Source organism: Chiroxiphia lanceolata, chromosome 1, assembly GCF_009829145.1.
Source record: "Chiroxiphia lanceolata isolate bChiLan1 chromosome 1, bChiLan1.pri, whole genome shotgun sequence".
NCBI lineage: Eukaryota > Metazoa > Chordata > Aves > Passeriformes > Pipridae > Chiroxiphia > Chiroxiphia lanceolata.
In genome coordinates, this window is record NC_045637.1 from 146,973,236 (window position 1) to 146,998,305 (window position 25,070).

At 43.4% G+C, this 25,070-nt stretch overlaps 1 protein-coding gene across 5 annotated transcripts in view; it reads right to left on the minus strand.

Moving 5' to 3' along the window:
* Nucleotides 1-532: 532 nt before the first annotated feature.
* DNAJB6 (DnaJ heat shock protein family (Hsp40) member B6) overlaps nucleotides 533-25,070 on the minus strand; it is a 60,096-nt gene continuing 35,558 nt past the window's right edge. For 4 of the 5 annotated variants that reach the window (XM_032687736.1, XM_032687901.1, XM_032687987.1 and 1 more), the window contains exon 9: nucleotides 7,852-10,337. In XM_032687736.1, coding sequence (XP_032543627.1) covers nucleotides 10,024-10,337 — 314 coding nt within the window. In that variant the 3' untranslated portion in view covers nucleotides 7,852-10,023. Of the gene's footprint in view, nucleotides 2,135-7,851; nucleotides 10,338-25,070 lie in introns of those variants that run through there. The other variant, XM_032688074.1, reaches the window with a different exon arrangement.

The window sequence follows — 25,070 nt, forward strand, 5'->3', positions numbered from 1 at the left end:
CTGGAGCCACTCTGTCCTATTACGTGAGGCTGCTCACAGCACAAGGACAGCCCCAGGGAGATCAGCCCTATGCTGCTGTCACCTCTCCCTTCCTACACCTCTCCTGCTTTTTCGAAGCAGTACCGTGTTCCCAATTAATAAGGAGCAGTAACAGCTTAAAACTGGAATATGTATGGGGGGCATTTCTCCTAGAGCATGGGAACCAACCTAACCAGGATGCAGTTCACTGTTGTGCATTATTAGGGATGAATATTCCTTGCATGCCAAATGTGCAAGCTCTGATTGAAGTATATGCTCCTCATAGTGATGTTTCCAGCCAGAAAGAACCCTCATTTTCCAGTATCAGCCATTTGATGCAGAGAATGGAACGAGCTGCTCGTGGATTTAACAAAAGGAATTACCTGGAATGCTTGTGGGCATTGTGTAAATATGGACTCTCCCCCTTGTGCTTACAGCCTAAACTTTAATGGAAATCAAACACAGACAACTGATGCCAGCTGCAGTCTACAATACAGTGCAAGAGGACAAAGTATAAAGGCAGATTTTCTTTATTTTTAAATATTAGTAACACTGCACAAAAAAAGTGGTACTTAAGTGACAGAAAACTGGTACTCAGTCGTATTTGATAGTAACCGTAATTTACATCCCCTAACAGAGTTCACAAACTCTAAGCTTGCAGAGGGTTACATGGGGTAATTGAAGCTAAACCATTCAGATACCAGAGACACCAGAATTTGTTATATCAAACCATGCTAAAATGCAGACTTGACTTTCTGTTTAGCTTCTCTCTTACACCATTATGTGCATTCCTACATCTTTCAAATGTTAGGACGAGTGAGTTTCTCCAGGAATTGTGGACTTTCAATATTGCCAGGTTTAAGGCTGTTACATCAACAACGTATTGGCAAGAGGAAGACAAAAGGAACAAAACAAAACCATAAGCTGCTAACTCCTACCTGGAGGTTAAAAAGAGGAGACAACATACTGACAAGAAACATGCAGGTAAATGCTAAAGGCAACAGAAGGGCTCTGTACACACTGAAAGGTTAAGAGAAGCAATGTGTCATGCACATGAGACAAGCATGGGAAGCAAGGAAGTCATCTTGCCAGAAAATACGTATTTCTTTTAAATCTAAGATATCTTTTCAAGCTAAAAAAAAATTAGTCCTGCAATAAAACTGATGTAAAATGTTTTCATACATAAAAGTATAAGTTCTTTGCAGAAACAACTGGATAAAATCTTATATGGATGCTGAAAAAATGTTTATTATCTAAAGCCTACTCAGCAGAAACAAAGAGCAGTTTTAAAGCAGCACTTGGATCACTTGTCTCTAGGTTCTGAAAATAAACTTTTAAAATAAGGAATGATTTCACTAAATTATTCATCAGGAGTCAACTAAGCTTAAAGAAATCAGTAGGAGTACATACAGGAGGCCATCCTTACACTATGCTTCTTAAAATCAGAGGATATAACCTCAGGATACAGCCTAAAATGTAGGAACACTTTAATATCAGGGACAAAACTGCTCAGCCTGGGGGGGGGAAAAACAAAACAAAACCCCAACCATAAAAATCTCTTATTAAGCTTGCATAAATTACCCTATAAGAGCTCATGTCTCAGTCCCATTCCCAATGACATGACTGAACAGGACTCCTCTTTTAACAGGCCTGATGTTGATGCCACCGACCAAACAAAGAGGCATTTGCACAACCCTTTATCTCCCACAAGACAAATAACAAGCACTAGAACAGAGTCGTTTTAGTCCCAGGGAAGGAAGAGGCAAGAAATTCTGTAACGCCTTCCAATCTTCAAACATAAAACACCCCTAACCTCGACCAGCCTCGTCCGAATTCCCTAACCTGACTGGCAAGAAAGCCACTCCGTGAAACTAAAAGGAATAACATAGTGCAATTTTAGTACAGTTTTAAACATGAGTCACTTCCTTGCTAGCAGTGTGAACAATCAAAAAATATACACAAAAGAGGTGCGCTCAAAGGTAACATGAAGTTGTCATTATTATAAAGGTATTGCCATAGCAGAGAAGTCCATTTTAGTAACTCCCTTTGGTTGACTTCTTCTTCTTCTGTTCCTCTCTCTGCTTCTGCTTCCTCCTCTTGCTGACTTCTTTGTATCCTGAGGAAACATGGCTTGTAAAACACTTTTCACAGCATTCATGGACTTTTCCCTCTAGCAAAAGCACATGTTCTCTGAATGGTTTAAGGAATATTAAAGAAAATGTCTGGCTTCCTAATGTATTGTTTTGGGGTTTTTTTTAACTACCATTTCCACTATATCCCCCGTTCTACTATACCCCTTACATAGGATAGAAAGAAAACACTACCAATCTTTGAAGTTTGAAAAGATCTGGAGAACTTTCAAAATACTTCAAAGCCATTCAGGAAAAGCTTCAAAATTAGAGCACATGCAAAACTAGAATAATTTTCGAAACGGAAGCAATAAATAAGACTTATACAGCAGGAGCTATTTAAGTACTGGCATTTCCTGCTCACAGTAGTCAGAGTTACCAGGATATTTGCATTTCCATTTTCAGACTAGGGAATACCAAGAATCCTGAGTAAATAAGAAGGTGCTCAGTGTTCACTAATATATATTTTCTATGCTGGTCATCAGCCTGCTCATGCTTAACTATGCACCACAGGTTATATTCTACTGCAGCTCCAATGGTGCATGAAAGCATTGAGTTCAAGCAACAATTATTTGCTACAGGTTCAGTAGGCACAAGCTTCCAGCCATGTGATCATCATTCCAATGGTTTATTCCCCCCACAATGATGTGTGAAAAACAGTTCTTGCTGTGCATCACACCTTTTCCTTCAAATTTGCAGTAAAATCCAACTTGCTGGCAGACTTGCACAGGCAGTGAACTGTGTGAACCACCACAATCTACACAGGTGCACTCATAAATCTAAACTGAAAGCCAGTAAACATTTCCCTCAGACAATCCTTCTGTGGTGCTTTCAGACAGCTGGAGGCATATTTTAGCTCAGTGGTGCTCTGCCACTGGGAATCAGCACAGTCCAGTGATTGGGGCCAGCACAGAGAGGATGAGCTGCTGCAAGCCAGCTGAGAGGCAGGGCTGGGAGTGAGAGGAATGACCCTGGAAGGGCACAGCTCTGCCAGTATGGAAATCTCTTTGTTCCCTCCATTTTGTCAGCAGGCAGGCAGAGATGGCCCTGAGGAAGCCGTGTCACCGTTGCACCTGGTTCTCCATCAATTTAGCATCAAGAGCAAAATTAAGATGGGAAAAGGAAGTGGTGGGAGGCTGGAGGAGCACAAAGCCATGCTGTGGCTGCAGTTTGCTCCTCATCAGAGCTCCTCCCAAGCGCAATTAGAGATGTGCCCACGGCAGATCTGCAGTTCTTCAGTTTAAGGTTAAGACTAGGGAAGAACCACGAGATAAGTTTTTTAGGCTAAAACTATTTAAGATGTTATCAAAGGCTTATGCATTAGAGGAAATACACTCCCTTGTAGCAAAGGGAAACTGTTCTAGGTTATCACTCTAGCTCCTACACTGTATCAACAGCATGACTTCACCTTTTGCAATCATCTGAGTCAAGAGGCAGGATACTTATTTAGAAATTCTGCCCTGAGTGATCAGCCTGCACAAAGTTAGAGTGGAAACCAGTTTTCTTGTTTAAGGAAGAGAAAACTGGCAGTGCTTTGCAGAATTGCAGATGACGCTGGGTTTTCCCTGCACCCTGCCACCCCCTGAGCTACAATCCTGTCCCTGGGGACACTGTGTGAACATGCACTCACTTAGAACCCATCCAGGAAGTTTCCTTCCATGTCAGCCCCTCAGTCACCTATACATCACCAAAAATAGGATCCCTTGGCATTCAGTTTACTGAGTAAGGCACCCATCCCAGAAGAGATCAAGCATCTCTCTGCTTTCCGACAGAGGTCAATGGAGGCAGAAGAGACATGCTGACTCCTGAGAATCAGTCATCCAGGGGGTGTTATTCAAAGGATTCTTCCCTTTACTGGAGGGAAAAACAGCGTCATATCAGCTGATCAGAACTAGTTCAAGTAATAGCTATGAAACAATAACACAGATATTTGGGAAAGGGTCATTAAACTCTAGCAGGTTATTAGCTTCATAATTTTTGCATTTTTCATTCTCAAAACACTGTTGGTATTTCTAAAAGGCTTCCACATCCAGGGATGATTGCATTTGATGCTGTTATTTTATAACATAATACTTTTTTTTTTTTGCAACAGTCCATTTTCTTCAAATATTTGAGATTTTGAAAGCAGTTCCTTTGAAAGCAACCCTTCCTTAAAAATACTGTGAGTCAATGTAAATTATGACTTGAAGTGAATGTCACATAATTCATTGTCTTATAAAAGAAACAACTCAAAAGTTAATGTGGTATGAAGATATTTAAGCTTTTGACAACATGGTCTCCTACCAGCCTTCAGAATGATAAGGGTGAAAAGTGGAAGTCTTTCAAGCTTTCTTTTATCACTGACACACAGAAACAGATTGGCCGAAGTAGAAGATAAGAAATACAGAGTATTCCTCAAGAGAAAAGTGCCAGGTCTTTTCTGTTTTGAGCCTGCTGTGATAAATAATTTCACTCTCTACCATTTCCTTTTCTACTCCCAGCTAAGAAGAAAGGATAGGTCAAACTTTGCCAGCCTGTAAGCTCCAGTGATGCTATGCTGGGTGATAACAGCCAAAAACCTGATCCAAACAAGTAAAGCAGCTCCTAACATAAATAAGAACTGCACACTAAAGATGTAACTCTTCGGTGCATATTTCACTCAAATACTTCAACCAGCACTAATTAAAAGCATATTTAGCTGCCTTGGTTACAAGACTAGCCCCAAAGTCATGAAACAACAAAATCTGAATTAGAAAGCAGCAGCCCCACAACTATTTGATCACCTTGCAGTGATCCTGTGTTCTGGCGAGTCGCCAGCATCACAAAGTGTCCATAGAAACTTCCCCTAGTGAGTGCCAGGCTGAACTGGCTTCAGCCAAACAGTCCTGGTCTTGGAGAAGGGCTGTTCAAATTTCCACCCTTAGAAGCAATTGATTGCCATCTCAACTCTAGAAATGCATCACAGGGTGGAGGGAGAACAGGTTGCTGAGAGCTTCCCCAAGCTGTGACGTTCGGAAAACAGATTCACTCAAAAGCAGATAGATATCAGCCTAACTTGGTATTTCTTGCTTTTGTCAGCTGCCAGGAGCAGAGATGGATGGAGAAAGAATCCACACCATCTGGAATTACACCTAGTTTACTACCTGCATAATTCTTGTCTAAAACAAACAGTAACAGCTAACCCACTCTTTCCATTTCATCCCCTTCTCTTCTATTTCCAGAAGAACCATAAGGAGCACAGAAGCTACTCCAGCTTTCATAAAGGTGCTGAAAGCTGAAAACAACTTCCAACAACATTTAGGTGTAAATCCCTCGACCCCCACTCAGCAAGGACCAAAACAAATTGGGAAGCCTCTCCGCTGTGTCCTAGATTGACTTTCCTTCTGGCTTTCTACCTCCCTGCCATCTGCACCTCCCAAAGTCACGAGTTTGTTCAGTCACTGACTGTGAAACTCATCACATTCTTGGGTGGCAACTGCGAGGGAGGCGTGTACATCGGGCGGCCGATCCAAAGGCACAAGTGTCCCAGGGAAAACACTCCTACCCAACACATTTCTGGTATCCTACTTCTTCCTGCCCTGCCTGACATCTGCCTGCTCCACCAGGATGCAGAGAGTAGCCATGGGTCTGCTCCACCTTCCTTCCTTCTGCCAGCACAGAGGAGCACAGGAATTAGCAGAGGGAAACAAGGTGTTCAGTCACAACTCACAATTAACATGCAGTATTGCTGCTTCTTGACCCACATCAGTCAGCAACGAAGGCCATGGCCTGATTTTTACAGAAGACCTGCAAAGGTGAAGACTTTGGAGGAATCTCATTCCACTTTCAGAGTGAAACATTGAGGTTGGAGGTGGGAGGGATTCACGCTTTCTGCTCAGGTCCCAGAGAATGTTTTCCAAGATCTACTAATTTTTTGCTAAGATTGTGGCCAGTCTTTTGCCTTCCTTCAAACCATGGAAGCAGTAATGGCCCCAACACTCACACAGAGCTTTAACAAGGCAGCAAGGCACTTTCAAGGTGGGTTATGTAGTGCTCTTTCTAATTTTCTGCTCTTAGAAATGTCTCTCTATTCAAAACAATAAATTGCAATTTCAAAGGCAGCTAGCTTACTTCTGAGCTGCAGCCACCCTCTGTTATTTCAGACTGACCACACTCACATATGCCATCATAAAAATTCACTCCAGATCACAGCTTCAGTATAACTTCAGACACGTGACTCACTCTGCAATTACAGCTTTGCACCACACTTTCACATCCCCTCCTTTCAGCCTGAGCCACTGCCCAGCACACACCACAACCTGACCTACTAATTCCCTCACCGCATCCGCAGCTCCTGCCCGTGCCACGGAGCATTGTGGAGAGGGAGCCTGCCTTTACGTAATGACCTGAGGTGACAAAACATCCCACCCTGTCTAGGTATGCTGCTCCACTGTTTAATTATCTGCACTGTTAAATCCAAGGGGCGAGTTCTCCAGTTTCACTGGCCAACCCAGTGATGTAATCCCAACTTTGATGTTTCAGGGGACTGAAAACTTCAGCAACTTGCAGGGGCCTTCCTTCATGCTTGCTCACCATGCTGTTTTCATTACCAATTCTGCCTAGAATTGCCTCAAGAACATACCAAGCCAGATACAACCTGCTTGCCTAGTAATAATAGGTAGGTAGTAGTATAGGTAATGCTATTACCGAGTAGATTTCCAAGGTTTTACTCCCAAATGGCAATCAAAAGCTTGCAGGGCTGTGCAGCCACAAAAGCCCTTCCACGTGCAACCCAGCTATCCTCGATGGGAAGCAAATGGGTAACGGGATGATTTCGTACCAGCAGCCAAAACACCATGCGTGAAGGCAGCTCTGGGCTAAGCCAGGGAGCAACCAGCCAGTCTCCAAATCCACCAGCCAGCCTTCCCACCCCCCGCTCCAGAAGAGTTCCCACTCACACACAGTTACAGCCAGGGGATGTGGAGCAAAGGGAGAGGGAACTCCATCTCTGCACCACCAGCATTCCTCACATATTAGATTTCCATAGAAAACAGTGGCTTTGCTTTCCTTTCTCTTTCCATTACATGCCCAAAACTAAGTATGTGATGGAATCATAAAGTAATTAGTTTGGACAACCAAGCAAATTGCTGTTACTAGTTAGTAAAGTGTAATTCAGGAAACCGCATGTTGGTAAAAAGAACAGAGACTGGATTAAAGATGAAATAAAGCACAAATAGCTCAACTTTCCAGAAGAGGAATCCATGCCAGGAAAGGATCAAGATTAGTTAAGCTAGCTCTGTTAGAGTGGTTTCCTCTTCACAGATGCCAGCAGATAAAAATGCAGCAAAAATGAATAATTAATGTTGTAAGTTGTAGGTTAATGCAGGCTATTTCATTCAAAAGGAAGAGCAAACCTTGCAATATTATCTTCCAAGTAATGAGATTTCGTATCATGTATTTTTCAGTATTTTAACAATTAAACTATTTCAGCCATTCTTGCTGGATAAAGGTCAAAACTCTCAAAAATGCAGGGCAGTAGTTTTTTAGGGGAAGTTACCACCACCTCCACCATTAATGGCTACCACCCCCATGTCTCTGCTGGCATTAATGTGACTTGGACACAGCTCAGATCCCCCCCGTCAGCCACGTATCGCACGATCAGGGAGCACTTCACTTGCAGTATCTGAATTATTATTGTAAAAATTCCTTGTTTGGAGCTAAAGAACTGTTGGAGATATGCAGCGACTTCAGAGCACAAGAGGTGAAGTTTTATTCTAAATGGCCATTACAAAACTAGGAACAGCTTCCAGAGCAACTTCCACTAAAACACGAAGTGTTAGATGGAGAATCAAAATAAACTCTAATTTTTTATTAAATACCCACTGTGATGACTGGAATCCTGACTAAGGAGAGGATTCATCTCACCTCTGGATATTGGATGACAGCCTGAACGAGCTGGCCAGACTTTCCTCTTGGGCACTAGAGAGATGCCACTTCCAGAGGGATTCCCCACCGCATTGTCAAAATTAAACCTATCCCCTTCTCCTTCATTTAAATTTCCTACAGACTTACAAATCAAAACTCAAACAGTCCCATTCCTAGGGCTGGGAAAAAAAAAACAAAAAACATTTCACTGTAGGTAAATCATTAATGACTGAGGGTTTGCTTGAGATGCTCCAACTGGGACAACATCTAAAACTGCTGCATGGTCCTGCTGCCAAGGGCCCCACACCAGCGGTGGCAAAACTATCTGATTTGAGGTGGAATAGTGCCTGGTTTGAGGCCATTGGACTTAACAATTTTCCACTGAATTGAGAGGTCTCTGGACCAAGGCAGAAAAAGATGCTGTTCTCCCCCAAAGCTGGCCCGTGTAAGCACGGCAGCTGTCGCAGTGATCGATGAGAAGCCAAGCGGGAGCGAGTCAGTGGTCTCTGTAATTACAGAGCTGTGCTGGTGAAGCCTCCTTTCTGGGCAAGGCAGTCAGCAGAGGTGAACACCCATGAAGGAGAAGGGCGTTACTGGCCAGGGCTCGTGCAAAAACTTCCCAAGGAGGGATTAAGACACTCACGTAGGTTTTTATGACTGACTCGACCAGTTCTTCAGCAGCCCTGTCCATCAGAGGAACAGCAGGCAAAATATTTAAATCAACGGTAAAATCTTAGTCTTACTTCAGTCAAGTTTTCCACCCTGAGTCTTTTATGGCAACTCACAATCTACTGGTAGAAGAGAGGATTTTGTGATTGCACTAATACTTCTGGAAATTAATTTTAATTGCAAACTTGTGCGTCTTGGAGCATAAATAAATTCACAGCAAAAAGTCCTAAGCAATCTTAAAAACTGCTCCAAAAATTGCATGGTGCATGTCAACCTCAGCTGCCCTTCAGAAATCATTGCAGAGTATTGCTATGATTGCAGAGACCCTCACGTCTCCAAAGGCACAGCCAAGGTCTTGTTTTGCCAGCTACAGACACAAGAGACCAAACCTGTAACCCTTGAGTAGGAGATTCAGGACACCAGCTCAGAGGTTACATTCAGGCCTCTGTAACTTCTTTTTTTTTAAGGAAAAGATTCAACTTCACCATCCTTAAAGACATCCTTCCAGCAACTGATCAGGAAGACATTTATCTAAACGTTTCTCTTTTTTCCACCTGTCATCCCACATGGTATTTTTAGGTCTTCCCTACAGAAGGCAGTGTTAGATTTAAAGGCTCATAAACACAGTGGAAGTTGGTGCAGCACTAGGAGTACGTGAGCGCCTGTTTTGGGGGACAGTGCATATTCTTCATGTGCTGTGTTTACCCTGAGGAGCCTCATGTGCTCACACTTCCCAGCACTTTGCCTAATTCCACACTACTGAGAAGGGCCCTTGGATTGGGCATCCAAGCAGAAAGGCATCTTCATGTATCAGAAAAACCTGTCCTGGCAGTCCTGGATGATCTTTGACCACAGGTTCCAATTAAATCAAGTAGTTATGAGGAGTCTGTTGTCCAAGATAGCCTCTGGACTACATTGCCAAAACATTACAGACTGGAAATAAAGGACTAATTACTTCCAAAAATAACCCAGACAATTGCCACGTTGCCACATTTGCCTGAACGGTCTTGGCCTTCTCTATTAAGATTTAGGTGCCTAAAATTGCAGCTTCCAGAAATAGTATCAAGTTGCTGAACTTCTCCTTGGACAAGGAAGCCAAGCACAATTTAAGTAAATGAATGTGCAAAGTACTGTGATGAGTTAACCTCTAAAAGGCCTTCACTTTTAACAACAAAGAGCAGAGGCACTTCGGCAGCACAACAATATTTGCCCTGGATCCTTAAGTATCCCAGGGCGTTAGTGAATCTAGGCTAAATGGAAGATCAGAGCTAAAGCAGGATGAAGGCACATAAGCTGCTGTTTATGATCTATCAAGGAGCTAACATTAAGTCAGTACACAGCACCAACTTCTTGCTTGGCTTTTTGTTTTTGGCTTCTGACTAGCTGATGGATCGTCCTTTGCGTGTTCCTCCCCACCATGCTTGTGCACACCTGATAAATGAAAAGGGGCCTCGAAGCTGCTCATGACCCGGCTTCTATCCTGTTCTTCCACCTCATCACTATTAAAATGAAAGGCATATCGGGGGGAGCTGGTAGGCTTGTGAGACTTCTGCAGGCGAGCGTTGGCCGGCTGGGAAGGCAGCGCGTGTTGTCCTCTCCGTCGGCACTCCTCAGCAAAGGCTTCTTCATCTGCCTCCCCTGAAAAAAGCAAAAAGTGCAAGAGAAGTGAGCTGCACACAAAATGCCCAAGTTTAGCCTGAAAAAAGAGAACCCCTCGGAAATGGGCTGGACATTAGGGATCACAAAACTAGTGTCTTGGCTGCGGTTAGCCACAGATATCTGCAGCTCAGGGAGGGTCTGGAGCAGAAAGCTCCATCAATGGCCTCTCACTACACTGAAGCTACCCAAAAAATCCACTAGATATGACAACCCAGGGGCCACTGTTCCCTTTTTCCCAAAAGACAGCATGAGGGAGCTGAGCACATGGCCCTGGACAATATTTCTGTCCTGTGCAGAGCATGTCATCTCATCCCACCTCACCTGGACTGTCTGCCGAGGGACGGTTGGCCCTGCTCAAGGAAAAGTTAAAGGGAAAGGAGGGATAAATACCCAAGCTGACTACAGGGGTGGTGGGAAACAAAGCCATTGTGGGTTCATTGTTGGACATCACAGCTGGAAGGATGGTGGAGACGTATGAAGGACCACATGAAGATGAGAAATCATGTTGAAGCTGTGAGAGGTAAACACAGTCCAGAGGCAAGGCAGGCACACACAGCACAGGCCAATGAACACAATGGAAATAAAACCCAATGTTTGCACCAACTGATATGAAAGATGAGGTAACTCCAGTCATACTCATGCTGTTTTGCAGATGACACTTTCCTTTGCTGCAGAAACCGTAACAGCACCAGTGCTGCAAAGCAGAGAAATCAGCTCCCGTAACACACATAAAACTCAGCAAAACCACACATTGAAAAGCAAACAGTAAGATACCAAAATGCCAACAAGACATTCAACTTGGAAAATAAGGGGCAAGGGAAAGGAAGAGGAAAAAAAAAGGGGGGGGGGGAAGAGTGAGAACAAAGGTGTGTACCACATTTGTTTCTTAAAGGCTTTTTAAAGTTTCATTAGTTCAATTACTTAAATACTTTTAACAGAGCTGATGAAATATGGCATCATTTTATTTGCATCAAAAGTGGTGTGTCACATTCTGGAAGTTTTTCCTGGGATGTGCCCGGCATCAGCTGCTTAGGGAGGGGTGTGTGCTCTCAGCTAATGCGTGTGCTCTTAGTTCATGGCTGGAAAATGCTTTGAAGATGGAAAAAGCACCACGGACGCAACACGGGACAGAGCAGGAACACCCACTTTGTGTGTGCACCAAACCACCGACACTCTCAAACACAACAGGTTCCATTGTCTTTACCTTGTAATCGTACAGGGGGAGAGGCTTCCAAGCGCATGAGGAAAAGGAGGCAAGGTATGTTTAAGAAGTCATTTCACAGTGCAGCGTGGGCACCCGAGGCCTTGCAGGAGAAGAGGACTCCAGGACGTGCCTCACATTCCCCTACTGTGTGTCTGAGCACCTGATGTGCTTGGGTATTATGCAGAGGATGCTTCTTCCCAGGTGATTAAATGCCCATCCCCGCCTCAGGACTCATGCTTTCGTGCCCTGGGGTCTCCCACACACTTCCAAAGCAAATATGACAAAATCACAAACGACAAGACAAGGATCTCTGGATTTAGACTGCCTGCATCCTGCCAGTGTAAAACCCGGGGTGTGTGGTTCTCCTTGCAGCAGGAGAGGGCTGGCAAAATGGTGATTTTCCCCTCACATGCGGTACAGTACTTCAGCTACGAGAAGAGGAGGTCAAGGAAAAGCTCAGAGAACTCCAGATGCAGAATTGCCATCATTTCCCATAAGAGGCTACAGGATTTTACACACTGTACAAACAGTACTGAAGAATGTATCAGGCTGCTGATACCAGGTCTATGAAGATAAACCAATAAAATTCCAAGAGTAAGGGAAAAAAGCATAGGAAACCCAAGTACATCAGTTGCACATACAAAAACGAGTCAAGAGTATTCACAAATTATAGTGCACCAGAAACAGGAGATCCCTCCCCTCCCACAGAAACACAAACTGCATGGCTCTCTTTTTGATGTGGAAGTCTTGATGTATGTTTAAAATTTATACTGGCAAACAGATGCAGGAATGGGAAACGTGCTGAGGCCATTCTTGAAGCTCTGTGTGTGTGCATCACAGAGACACCCCAGTCAGACACACTAACACAACTCCTCAGTACTGGACACAGGGAACCAGAGTGCCTTTGGAATCCTACAACATTTCCGTTGGAAGGGACCTTTAGAGCTCATCTCCCCCAGAGTCCAACCCCCCTGCAAGTGAGCAGGGACATCTTCAACTAGATGGGGTTGCTCAGAGCCCTGTACAACCTGACCCTGAATGTTTCCATGGATGAGGCATCTACCAACTCCCCGGGCAACCTGTGCCAGTGTTCATCACCCTCACTGTAAAACAATTCTTCTTTGTATCTAAATTGACCCTCCTTCACTTTAAATCCATTACTCCTTGTCCTATCACCACAGGCTCTACTAAAAGGTCTGTCTCCATCTTTCTTATAAGCTCCCTTCAAGTATCTAAACTATTAAATCCATCTTGATCATCCAACAGAGTCATTCAGTTTTCCATCTCCCCAAAGCAAAGACAAGTTTTAGTTACAAAAAGATCCCAAAAAATTGTCCAAACTTTTTCCCCTTTATGAGTTGTGGGACAGCAGGATGGCACCACAAATTAAATGGTGCAACACCATGTCAGCTGAGGTTCAAATACTGAATTGACTCCAGTGCTCCAGCCCCACAGCATCACCACTAAAAAGTGTTTAAACATTGCTAGAGCTTTGTCAGTGGTGATACTTGTCCTGGAAATGGCTTTTAAGAAGACAGCTGCTATGGAGGAGGAGGGGCATACCTAAGTTCAGAGCTGGAATATCCACCCAAGAAGCACCTTTCAGGGGTGCTCAGGCTTTAAACAGCCCTCAGTTCCCCCAACACCTCCTTCTTGCTGTCTACTGTGCCTCCAAGCCAGCACACTCACGTGAGAGCCTGGGCAGACACGCTGTGACCCCAAGCAGGGACTGACCCAGGTTAAAAATAACACTCTTTTTGCAAGCCTATGTTTAACCCAGCTCAGTGCCTGGAGCCAGCTCATCCTGCAGCCACCCCAGCTGGGGCAGGGAAGGGGGCAATTATCAGGGGCAGCTGGAATCAACATCCAGGCATTAAGCAAAAGATCTTATTCCACTAATGCAAATAATAATAATTAAAAACCTTGCAGCTATTTCACTTGCAAAAACAGTTGGGAGAAGTTACATTTCTAAGGGTTAATTCTGAAAATGAAGGATTCAGCATCACTAGTAACATTTAAAACCAATAATTACAGCTTGGTTGTCTGGTGCACCAAATGAACGGCAGCTTCTGAGGAAAAAGAAATGAACCACGAGCTGTGGCATCCTACAAAGCTACATTAGGACTAAAAGCTGCCTTCTGCTACAAGCAAGAAGGGCTGGAAAATAATTTCTCATACCGAAGCTGCTGCACGGAAAGGGGAAAACAGGGATCCTTCGAGTTGTAGCTAACCAGTAGAGGGCAATATTGCCTATCGCGAAGGTATCGTTATCAGAACAGCCGCTGCCAACCTGTATTTATGTGGTAATACAGCGATTTTACACGTCTAACACAAACTGGGAGTGCAATTCTTGGACTAGGTGGGCGCTCTGGGAGAGCTGCCAGCTACACCAATACATACTCCCGAGAAATGGAGAGAACACACAGGAGCAAAAACACTAAGGCAGAGATATCCCAGGTGAGGTGGGACAGGTAAGTCATGGAGCACTACACAGAGAAGCAGCCCTGCACGGGCCAGCATTATTATTTTTGTTTTACTTTTGAGTAACATCCTTGCATGTCCTCGAATTGAACTGAAATCCTACCAGGAATCAGCAGTAATTAATGGCAAGACAGTAATGGCAGAAATATGCAAAACAAACCAGGGTAAACATCCTGAGGATACTGAAACACTGATTTGCATTTGCCAGGTCACTTCCCGCACAGCAGGGAGTGGAGCCTTCATGGTTCCCGCACGGCAGCCCTCCTACTCACATGCTCTGTTCTTACACACCTCACCCAAGAAATAGATATATAATCAGGGTTTTCCCCTGTATTAGGAAAGAATTAGGTGCACTAGAGTTTGCTCCTCTGAAGGAAGACTTCCCGAGGCCACAAACACCACACAGTCCGCCCTGTAACCAGCACCAGGAGATGCAACTGGTGAGGGACATTCGGGTTTGTCTAATGACGGGACAGCTCCAAGCCAAGCTCCAGCCATACAGTTGTGCAAAGGCAGCTTGCAGGAAACTTACTCCATTCTAATCTTTCTTGAATGATGGCCAGCAAACTGTCTAATACTTCAAGGCTTTAAAGTTAAGGGGTAGTGTAAGCTCTGAGGTGTTCCCAATGTGGATTGAGAACATAGAGTGCAGAAGGAAAAAAAAAAGCTTTTCTTGACTTTTTTCCCCCCTTCTATTACAAAGGCTTGGAATTTACCCTGTGCCTATGGAGGGCACTGGAGTTTCTGATGACTCAACTACATCCGCTGCTGCCGTGGAGAGCTGAGCTGTGATGGAAGGTGAAATCAAAAGTGAAAAAAAAAAAAAAACATTTAAATACATTTATCTGAAGTCGATCACACTACGAACTTTGTTACCTGTTGATAAGGTTTTTCTACTGATAAACTTTTCCATTGTTACAGCAGTTCTGGTATTAATATCTACCTTAGCAGAAGATACCAGGGCTCTTCTGAGACTAAAGTCCAACATTTGCTGGGAAATCTCATGTTTTACAGGAACCCATTGGATCTGAGAACTCATTTTACAGACCTGTCTACAGGCCTGGATTATCCTGTGCTGAAAAGATCCTGGAGATTAACTGGATCTTTTATTTCTTCTCTTAAAAGCTCCATATCTAATGTTTTATAGCACAGAGAAAATATCAGGAGACCAAGTAACTCTACTAAAAACACAGAAATAATGGTCTAATTTGGGGGACCACACTCAAAAGCTGTTTTCAGAAAGCTGCCAAATCATCAGCTCTTTCAAATTTCTGTTGGAAATGAGTGATGCTCATTATAAAACACCAAGCCCAGGGTATTTTCTAAAACCACATGTGCACACAAACCCCCCTAATCCCTCCTGAAACTGTAGGCAACATGCTCAGCCAAGAAAATACTCCCTTCACCATTACTGGAGGCTATGTTGAGCAAGTTTTTCTGATTAATTGTTCTTAAACTTGTTTCTAAATGCCAGGAAATACAAATACTGGGACGCTTAACAGCAGGAGTTATAAAACCCTCTTTCAGCCTGTGCTCTCTTGGGTTTGCCAGGCTCGACAGTAACCAAAATTTGCATCAAGTCCTCTTTGGAAAATATCTCTGAGTTTGACAGTGACAGCCTTTAAAAATCTCTCTCCTGCTATTTGATGTGATGCTTACAAGAAAAAGCAGCCATTTTAAAATCCTCTGATTAAAAAAAATGCACATAGTTTTGAAAGCTGAAAGAGCCTGAAATCACTCAGAAACTATCCAGGGAATGCCAGAGCAGCTGCCCCATCTGCACCATCACTTCTAGGGCAGAGCTTTTGTAAACTATAAAGGGAGTTTATTTCAGCAGTGATGTTTATTAGCTAAAGCACAGGATGAAGGATGAGGTTTTGAGTTGGCTCACAGAAATCAGTGGCTTTCACCAACTATTGGCAATCATTTTCCTTCCAGAGAACTGCACATTCCTCAATGATACAGAGAGCATAAGGAGATTCAGGGTTTCTCAGTGTCTGTTTGACAGTTCCTTCCTGCAAAATTCAAGGAAATATTTAGCTGAAGTGGTGCACCCAGAGTGCTGAGCTGGTTAGAAACTGAAGATGCTGGCAGCTCTCGATCTGTACCCTCTGCAGAAACCTGCTGCCATGTCCCACCTCCTCCTCTCCCCATCTCCCATCCTGTGCTGGTTACAACAGCTCAGCTCTGCCAGCACGAACAGCACTGCAACTCAGATGTGCATTATGTCTCCCTGCTCCAACCCAAAAACTCATATTGGTTTTGGGGGGATTTGGGCTGGGCTTTCCCAGGGCAGGACCAGCACTACTATCTCCCCTGTTGTGGGAGGTGGGCATTTCCTGCAGGGAGGGGGGAAAATAAAAAATCCAAAAGTGGCAGGAGACAGTAGGGGAGATGGTGGCAAAGTCCTGGGAAAAAACAAGGGTGTGGGATTTGGGAAAAAGGACAGACTAATGGGGCACCTCTTGCAGTGCTATTTCTGTCCCAGGAGGGCATGGCTGCAGCACGTCCAGTGTCCGGGAAAGGGCAGGGCTCAATGCTTTCTGCTCAACACACACAGCAAACCTCTGCCCTTCTGGCTTTAAAAACTGGCAATGGGACTTGCTCCTTTTATTTCTGCCCTCGTATTCAGCTGCTCCAGTGCCAGCTCACACTGTTCCTGCCCAGCCATACCCGTGTGGCACAGACCCAGGGCAGGGAAAGCCCCGTGTCGGGTTCGCTCACCCTCCCTGCCCTGCAGCAGCTCCCGGAGAAGGCTCAACCTTTTGAGTTCTGTTTTTCTTTTTTATCCATCTGGATTTTACTTGCCACCCCCATACATGCCCGAGAACCCCACTGTATCCCGCGTTCAGCCCAGCGTGTACCAACACGAATCCTGCATTCCTGGCACATCCCAAGCTACCTCAACACAACATTTCACCACAAAGATGCCCCAATCTGCAACGAATTGGGAAAATTAAATGAGTTTTTAGCACATGCTAAATACAACAGTCCTGCAAAGGGGTACTTTGAGAGGAAATGTGATCATGCTCAGTGGCTCCTGGGGATCGATGGCTACAGCCACTCCTGCCCGACCAGGACAGGTGGCACCGATCTCTGGAGCATGGCATAGAGAGAGGAGCTGCTGGGAGAGACTGGAGTTACCTCATTGCTGCCAAAACTTACTCATCAGAAGATCTTTTAAAGCTCAAGGAATGGTCCTACATTATCTCTGAGGCCAGAGAGAAGGACAGGCTGAGCACATCCTGCCTATTGCAGCTATTTTGCTTCTGTGGAAGCACACCAGGGCATCCATACAGATTATACTAATTGCTCTCATCTTAAAGATCTGGGATGTAGGAAATGGCAGGAGGTAATATGAATCCCCATGTTTCCAGCAAGCAGAGAGATGACCCCATTTGCATGCTGACGCTCAAAGTGAATTTAATTAATTTTATAAGGCTTTATCACACAGGGGTGTTTTACTCGTTTCTGCAAGAATTTTGAAAGGAAATAAAGAACGAGGAATAAGCTTCACAGCTTGACACATATAAATACAAATTATGAAGATTTCAAGCTCAGAGTTTAAACAAATGGACCTGATTTTTAAACAGCAATTGAGATTACTTAAAAGATGATGCTTTCTGCATTTTTCAGGGTCATGTCAGAGGTCTACCCCAGTTTCCTGCAAGTCTCGTTGTACACCACTACATTGCAGACCCCCTTAAAAACCTGCACCAGGGGCTCCTACTCTCAGGGCTTCTCTCCCCAACAAATGCCTTTCACAGCATGTAGCTGAGATGGAGCTCAGACCACTGTACCTGTCTCTTACATGGCCCCTCTTCCTCCAGAATTGGTATCATTGACATGAAAATTCTTGATCTGGTTTGATATTTACAAGGGCAGATAGTGATAGGAGAAGGAGGAATGGCTTCAAACTGAAGGAGGGCAGGTTTAGATTAAATATTAGGAAGAAATACTTGACTGTGAGGGTGATGAGGCACTGGAACAGGTTGCCTAGAGAAGATGTGGATGTCCCATCCCTGGGAGTGTTCAAGGCTGGGTGAGACTTCGAGCAACCTGCTCTAGGCAGAAGGTGTCCCTGCCCATGGCAGTGGGTTGGAACTGGATGATCTTTAAGGTCCCTTCCAACTCAAACCATGCTATGATTACATGAAACAGAGGCTTTTTTTTTGCATCTCAATTATATTTCAACCTCAGACAGAAATCCCCGTGCGTTTCGTCTCTACCATGAGGAAGCCACGCAGATCAAGTTTCACTTTGAAATTGTATTTGAAGTGCAAACCAAAATCCTACTGAGGGAAAAAAAAAAAAAGAACTGGCCCTTATAATGAAACTTAATACTCACTACTAGAGGAAAAAATGAATAAACAAAAATTTCACAGCACAACTACATGCAGCCCTGCCAGGCCCTCCACTACGTACCCAGACACAAGGTGCCTTCCACCAGTGCTTCCTCTCTCCTTGTGCCTGAGCAGAGCCCTGGAGACCTTCGCATCTCTCATGCTCATTCTCCAGAACCTCCCAGTGCCAGACAAAACAGCTCCTTCACTGCCCTCAAAGACAAGACTTTGCTTCTTGCTTTCAGCCCTCCTAGAAGTTACCACCACCAGGTCAAGCAAAATTGGCTTCTAATTAGAAAACTCTTCAGGCAGCAAAAGCAGAGAAAAAGTGTTCTTGTACTTTCATAACAAACTCTTTATCTTCATAACTCTTAAAAACTAATGAGTTAAAGTATCAAGACGTCATCTTATATTCCCATTAGTGCTCACTAAAAGAGCATCTTCAAACAGTTCTGAGCAAGCCCTAATTTGTAAATAACACAGTTGTGTTACATATTTTTCCATTGATTTCAAGCTTTAAGCCAGTCTTCAAAATCTTAACGCACAGCAAACCAAGATTACCGTAAAAGAAAGATACGTAAAGAAAAAGCCAGGCAGTTAAATTTAAAACTAGAAGAATCTCATGAGTGACTTCAGAAAAATGTGATGAATGACTTCCCCAGCTGTTTTGTCAACACTTCCATAGTAATTTGGCAAAAGCACAAAATCACCAAGTTTATGTTTTCATCAAATGGCCATTAGTGCCGTTGAAATCTCACAGACCCGAGACAGTAAGAGCAAGCTCCACCTTTTATATTCCACTGTCCACACTTTTCAGGTTAATCACTTGAAAACTATTCTCCCTCCTACCCTGAGCCTTAAATACCACACTAAGGTTCTGGCACTGAGGGTTTCACTTATTAATTACAAAGAAAAAAAAAAAAGAGATACCTGCCCTCTCCAATTACACCCCCCAATGTGCAATTCATTCCTCATCCACCCTCCCTGCATTACTAGGACTAGGGCAAGCAAATCCCATCTCCCAGTGCCTGCACACATCCCTGATTTAAGTTACAGAGCTCCAGAGACCATCATCTTTTAACTGACCCCTAAAACAACATATGTCCATAGAAATAGGACATCTCTTCTGACAGCTCAACAGGTTTCAAAGTATTTCATGAACCTTCACCACAAAACTCAGTCCTGTTTCTGACATCTTCCTGATGACAGGAGCACCAAGTGATTAGTTGCTGTTCAATTTTTGATGCGCTAATGAGAAGTCTGAATTTTTAAAAAATAGTGTTTCAAGTTGACAGTCAATACTAATTTTGACTAAATACTCTAATTATGAACTTGTATAGTGGCCTTAAAGGAGACACAACTCTCAAGCTGCACCATTTTTGTTGTTTGGCATCTCCAATCCATCAGGGAACTCTCAAAGTTTCCAAACACTCTTTCCCACCCACAGTCAAGATCTTCAACCTGTGCCTTAAAACCCACCATAGTTTAGAAATGCAACAACTAATTTTTCAATTCCTATCAATAACTGAATGTTTATAAATGCAAATGTAGGCACACACATAAACACATATTTAAATACACAAAAAGAAATTGTTCTGTGCATGCTGCTCAAACTGAAGTTCTTACCAAAATGGTCAATAATGAGAGCACAGAAATCAACATTTTCTCAATTAAATGAAAACCAAACACCAAACCAGGAACATGACTACCATCCAACACTAACAATACTTACAATTCTCCTTTGTGCCTGGGAACAGTATCGTCAGTCAGTTTATATGCTCCTTCTGCAGAGGAGATCCAGTGGGAGCAGGGAACATTTTACCAAGAGAGCTTTGTGAGTTTTGGAAACAGAAGGAGAGTTTCAGAGGAGACATTAATACCTGCCTGGTGCACCCATTTATCCCGAGGAAGGTCACCCCAGACTTGCCCATGCCCAGAGCAATGGTTGTTCCCATCCTACGATGCTGCAATGGCACCATTCCACCTTCTCCTCTTTTAACACATCTCGAGATCCATGGCATGGAGCACCAAGGACAATAACAACCATTTCCAACCACAACCTCTGGGGCTAAAGCAAAAAAAGGGGGACCAGTATTTAAAAGCTACCACAAGGGCAGAGAAACTGGAGGGTTCTGCATTGCAGAAGGGTGCAAAGCACACCGGAATGTCCACTAGCTCTTGGTGGAGAGGTGGATGAGCCCTTGGAAGGGGTGCACCTACCAAAGCTGCACAACAGAAAAACAACTTGACACTTGAAGTTGCCTTAACGAGCTTTTGCTTAAAATCACCCAGTGTAAGGATGTACCAACATCTCCTGTAATTCTGTAATAGCAGGGAAAGCCTTTCCAAACATTTCAGTGACTGTCAGCCGGCTCATTATACCATGGTATAAATATTTGAAAAACTTTAAAAGCAAATCATCAAACATGCAGGTTTGAGCTGTTTAAACACAGACAACTTTGTACTACTGGCAGCCCATAGAGCAGCACCCAGCAGAGCTACCCCACCTCCTCCTCCCTGAACACCAGCAAACTCGGAACCTTCTCAGAAACACTTGCCAAGAGTTTTACTAAGTTTGAAGATGTCAAAACTTCATTTACACTACAGTGTTTCTCCTTGGCCTTGTGAATAGTAATTGTTCCCTTTGCAGAGTTGAAAATGTCCTGCAGTCAGCACTGTGACAACAAAAGGAAACCCAGAACAGACACACAACAGGTAGGGCTGATGCTCACCTACATTTGTTACCATGCAAGTCAGTGATTGACATGAACAGTCCCAGATTTTGCACATTTGAGAACACTTCATCACTTTCCAGTTAAAATTCTGACCTTGCCTGAACTGTTGGTATTGGACACAGCCTGCTATCCCTACAGAAACAATCTCCTTTTACAGTAATATTTAAAAATACGAAATAAAAGAATCATCAACTGTTTTTCTAAGAAAAAATTTGCTTAGTCAAGACTGAAGACTGGACTGGAAACAGAATTACAGCTGGCAAGGCAGTGACATCACCTTCCAAGAGATGGAATCTGTTTGTAAAAGCCTTCAAAGCACTGAATTTCACTTGAGAAGATACATCTCTAAATAAAACCACACTGTTGTAACACAAATATATGGACATTGATGACAGTTCAGCAAGGACCTGAATGAGTCCACCTCTATCCCAATATCAACTGAAAATATGGAAGGCCTACATTTTAAGGGAAGATTAGCCAGAACTGTCACAAAAATAGAAAACCCAAGAGGCTTTGACCTCTGTTAACAATTTTTCATCTAACCTACATTAAAGCTGCACTTCAAGTTGAGAGCTTGGCCCTGTGCCACTTACAGGTTCGTACTCAACACCAGAGACACCAGCAATTTGGGAAATTTTGCCACCACACCCAGAAAACACAACAGTGAACTGAACTCAGAGCCCAGCACGAACAAAGGGTTGGCTTTTGGTTTCAAGAGAAGCTGGGAGGCGCAAGGCAAAATCCTACTCCCCCTGCAAACAGCGCTTATAAAAGAAGTTTCCACTCTCGGAAACTATTCTGTCCAGGGCAACAAGCACCTCCCCTGCAACAGAGCACCCAGCATGGGCCTGCACTTGGCTGTTGTGATTTATTCTACAAAAAGGGTTACCAGGGATGTAGTCATCATCTCCTATAAACATTTCAGGAGCAAAGAACACACGTGATCTCAGAGCAAGTGCTGGAGGAGGGGGAAGAGTGGAAACCACGTAAGAGTAATCAATTAATCTTATGATCTCGATTTTGTTCATCAAGAAGAGCAAGGAGGTTTAAACACCTGCATCTTCTCAGAAAAAATGTTTTATTTCCCTGAGCTGAGCTTCTTGTTTAAGAAGTGATTACAAGAAGCACCTTCTCGATTAGTCACTGCATTAGAAAGCACTTAAAAGTCACTTTCTGTTCTGTAACACTTTTCAAGACAGAGTTATATATAATAAATAAATTACTAATGGCTACAAAACTGCTATTGGTGGGCTTCAGGACAAATTACACTACTTTCTTTTAACCTTTTTCAACAGGGCATTCTTCCAATTCTTTCGGGCAAATACTTTCAAGAAGGATCAAAAGTAGGGCAATAGCAATGTTTCAAAAATATTTTAGAAATTGTTTAGACACTCCCCCCCTTGCAATAGATCCTGAAATTTATATACCATATAGTAGTAGCTGAAATTGATATAACACCTCAAAAATATGAATATGCATAATAAAATACACATCATTTTCTTCTTACTTATTACTGGTAAAAACAATCACCTACTCATCATTTTCTACCTGCTTCTCAAAAGAAATCACTGTATCTAGCCTAGGAACACCTGGTGATGTCTGTTCCAGTGATGTAACAGGGGACTCGAGTTGTACAGCAAACAACACTGAATTTTCTAACTGAAATAAGTTCCGCACAGAATGCAACTCAAATCTTTGAAGGTTCTCAGAAAATATGGATAAAACTGATAGATTTGGTTTGCTTTGACAAGCTACAGCTCTGATACACTTAAAAAAACAACTAGTTTTGCAGCAGTTTACTGCTAACAAGCAGCCAATACACACAAGGTGTGCACTGGCTACACACTCTGCAAACTACAGAAATATTTCTGTCCGAGCCTTCTTTTAAGCCAGAAAAGGGCAGAGCAGTACAGCACGTACACTTGTTTGCTTTTCCATTAACAAGATTCCTTGTGTCACTACAGCTGGCCATGTCCACACTGGTGACTGGCAAAAGCCTTACAGTTTTCATTACTTGCAGAGAAAGAAGACTGCTCAAAGGCTATTTTAAGATCAGAATACTTAGCTCTCAAAATATGGTTAATTTGACCGTTGAAGAACTAAGACTTTGTTCCAGAGTTCCAGCACTCTCCAAGCAGGATACCTTCCCCAAAAAATTTGGAAGGTCCTTAAGAGATACCAGCACTTTACCATACAATAGCTTACATTTCGGTTTTGTTCCAAACTGTGTTTGACGGTTGTATGACCCAAGTGCTGCTGAGTTGTAATTCTAGGAATCTGCCTTTCCTCAAGTTTCTCTTTGAAATAAACTTAAAAATGCAGGCCTGGGTATATACAACCCCCAAAAAAGCATCCACAGACAGTTTTTTCACACATATAAGCCTTGTGGGACGCTTCTCTGGCTATTCCCTGTAGAACTATTTTTCTGACATACTGCAGTCTTAGGCATTTACCACACTACCAAAATTGATTTAATTAACACAAAAATACAGCTTTTTTCATCATAGTCATTCAAAACTCAAAATGCACATATTGCTACCCACGTAAGATTTAACACACACTAAAAATAAAAACTTTACATCATTAAAATGTTGCCCAGATTTAAGAAAATGAACAGTTAATTCTGTTATGTGAATCTTTGATGTGTCATTAACAAGAGACCTCCTAATCTTCATCTCAGGAGTTGACACTAGGCTGTCTCAAGCTCTGCAGCCTGTTGTTGGTGAGAAGACAGGAGATTTACAAGGGCTCACAGTAATGCAAATTTCAAATCAAATTCCCTGGGACAGTCATCACAGACCTCGCCCTGGTTCCTCCTCTTCACTTAACACACAACTTGTTCACTACAGTCAAGCAACTTACCTGCACAGATCCAGAATGTCTTCTCCCACATGAAGTCCACTCTTGGCACCTACAACATCCCAAACTGGATGCTTTAGGGCAACAGTCATCAAGGCTGCCCCAGGTGCACGTGGTGTTGTCTCCTCTCTTCCCAGCTCCCCTGCTTCCTCGGCACCTCCCGAGACACAAGGCGGTCCCCACATCACCAAAGCGTCCCCCAGTCTCAAAACCACAGTCACAGAATACGACATGTGCATTAACACTGACACATCAGGAAGGAAAGGGAAGAAGCCAAGACACAGACCATGAAGGAAGGCCTGAAGGAGCACTGTGCTCTGTTGCATCTCGGTCTGTGCCCCAGGTTCCCAAGCTTCCACTACTTCTCTGTAAAGCCCAAACACTCCCTCCTCACTAAAAGATATTTTTCAAAAAGCTGGTTTTTTTAAGACGCTGAAAGCCAGAGAAACTACTGCTCTTGGCAGCTTCTTCCAACAGTTAATCATCTATGTGTTAAAAATGTATGTTTATCTTCTCATTTGAATTTGTCTAGCCTGATACAAATATTTATACTCTTCTTCCAAACAAGGAGACCTTTAATATGCACAGTTTTTTCTTTCTGGTGTACACATTTTTTTAGAATCCAAGTGGAATTTGGCACACCATCCTCAGGCTGCAGAAGCACCTCCCCTGCCTGTGCTGGAAGGGAAACAAGACTCCAGAGCAGCCCAGAGCCTGGGCTGGCAGGGAACAGGCAGGGTGAAGAGGAGACAAGGCAAACGCCCACCCCTCCCGCATTCACTGGGACAACTCATGATCATGTTTTCCTGATGAGAAAGGCAAAGACCAATGGAAGAAAAAAGCCCTTGAAATTTATGTCAATAGCACAAAACAGGGTGCATTGTTTTCCTGCTTCTCCAACCCCAGAAAAGATGGTGGTAGCACTAGAGGTGTTTAACAAAAGAAACATTTTGGTGGTTGTCCTAACTCTGAAGGTGAATCTCCCTAAGAAAAAAATCTTCCACCTCTTTGCACTCACTCAGGAGCTCAGTCAAAAAACCGAGGTCAGGAGGTCTGTGAACACTACTCGTGCTTGCACGCAACACCAGGC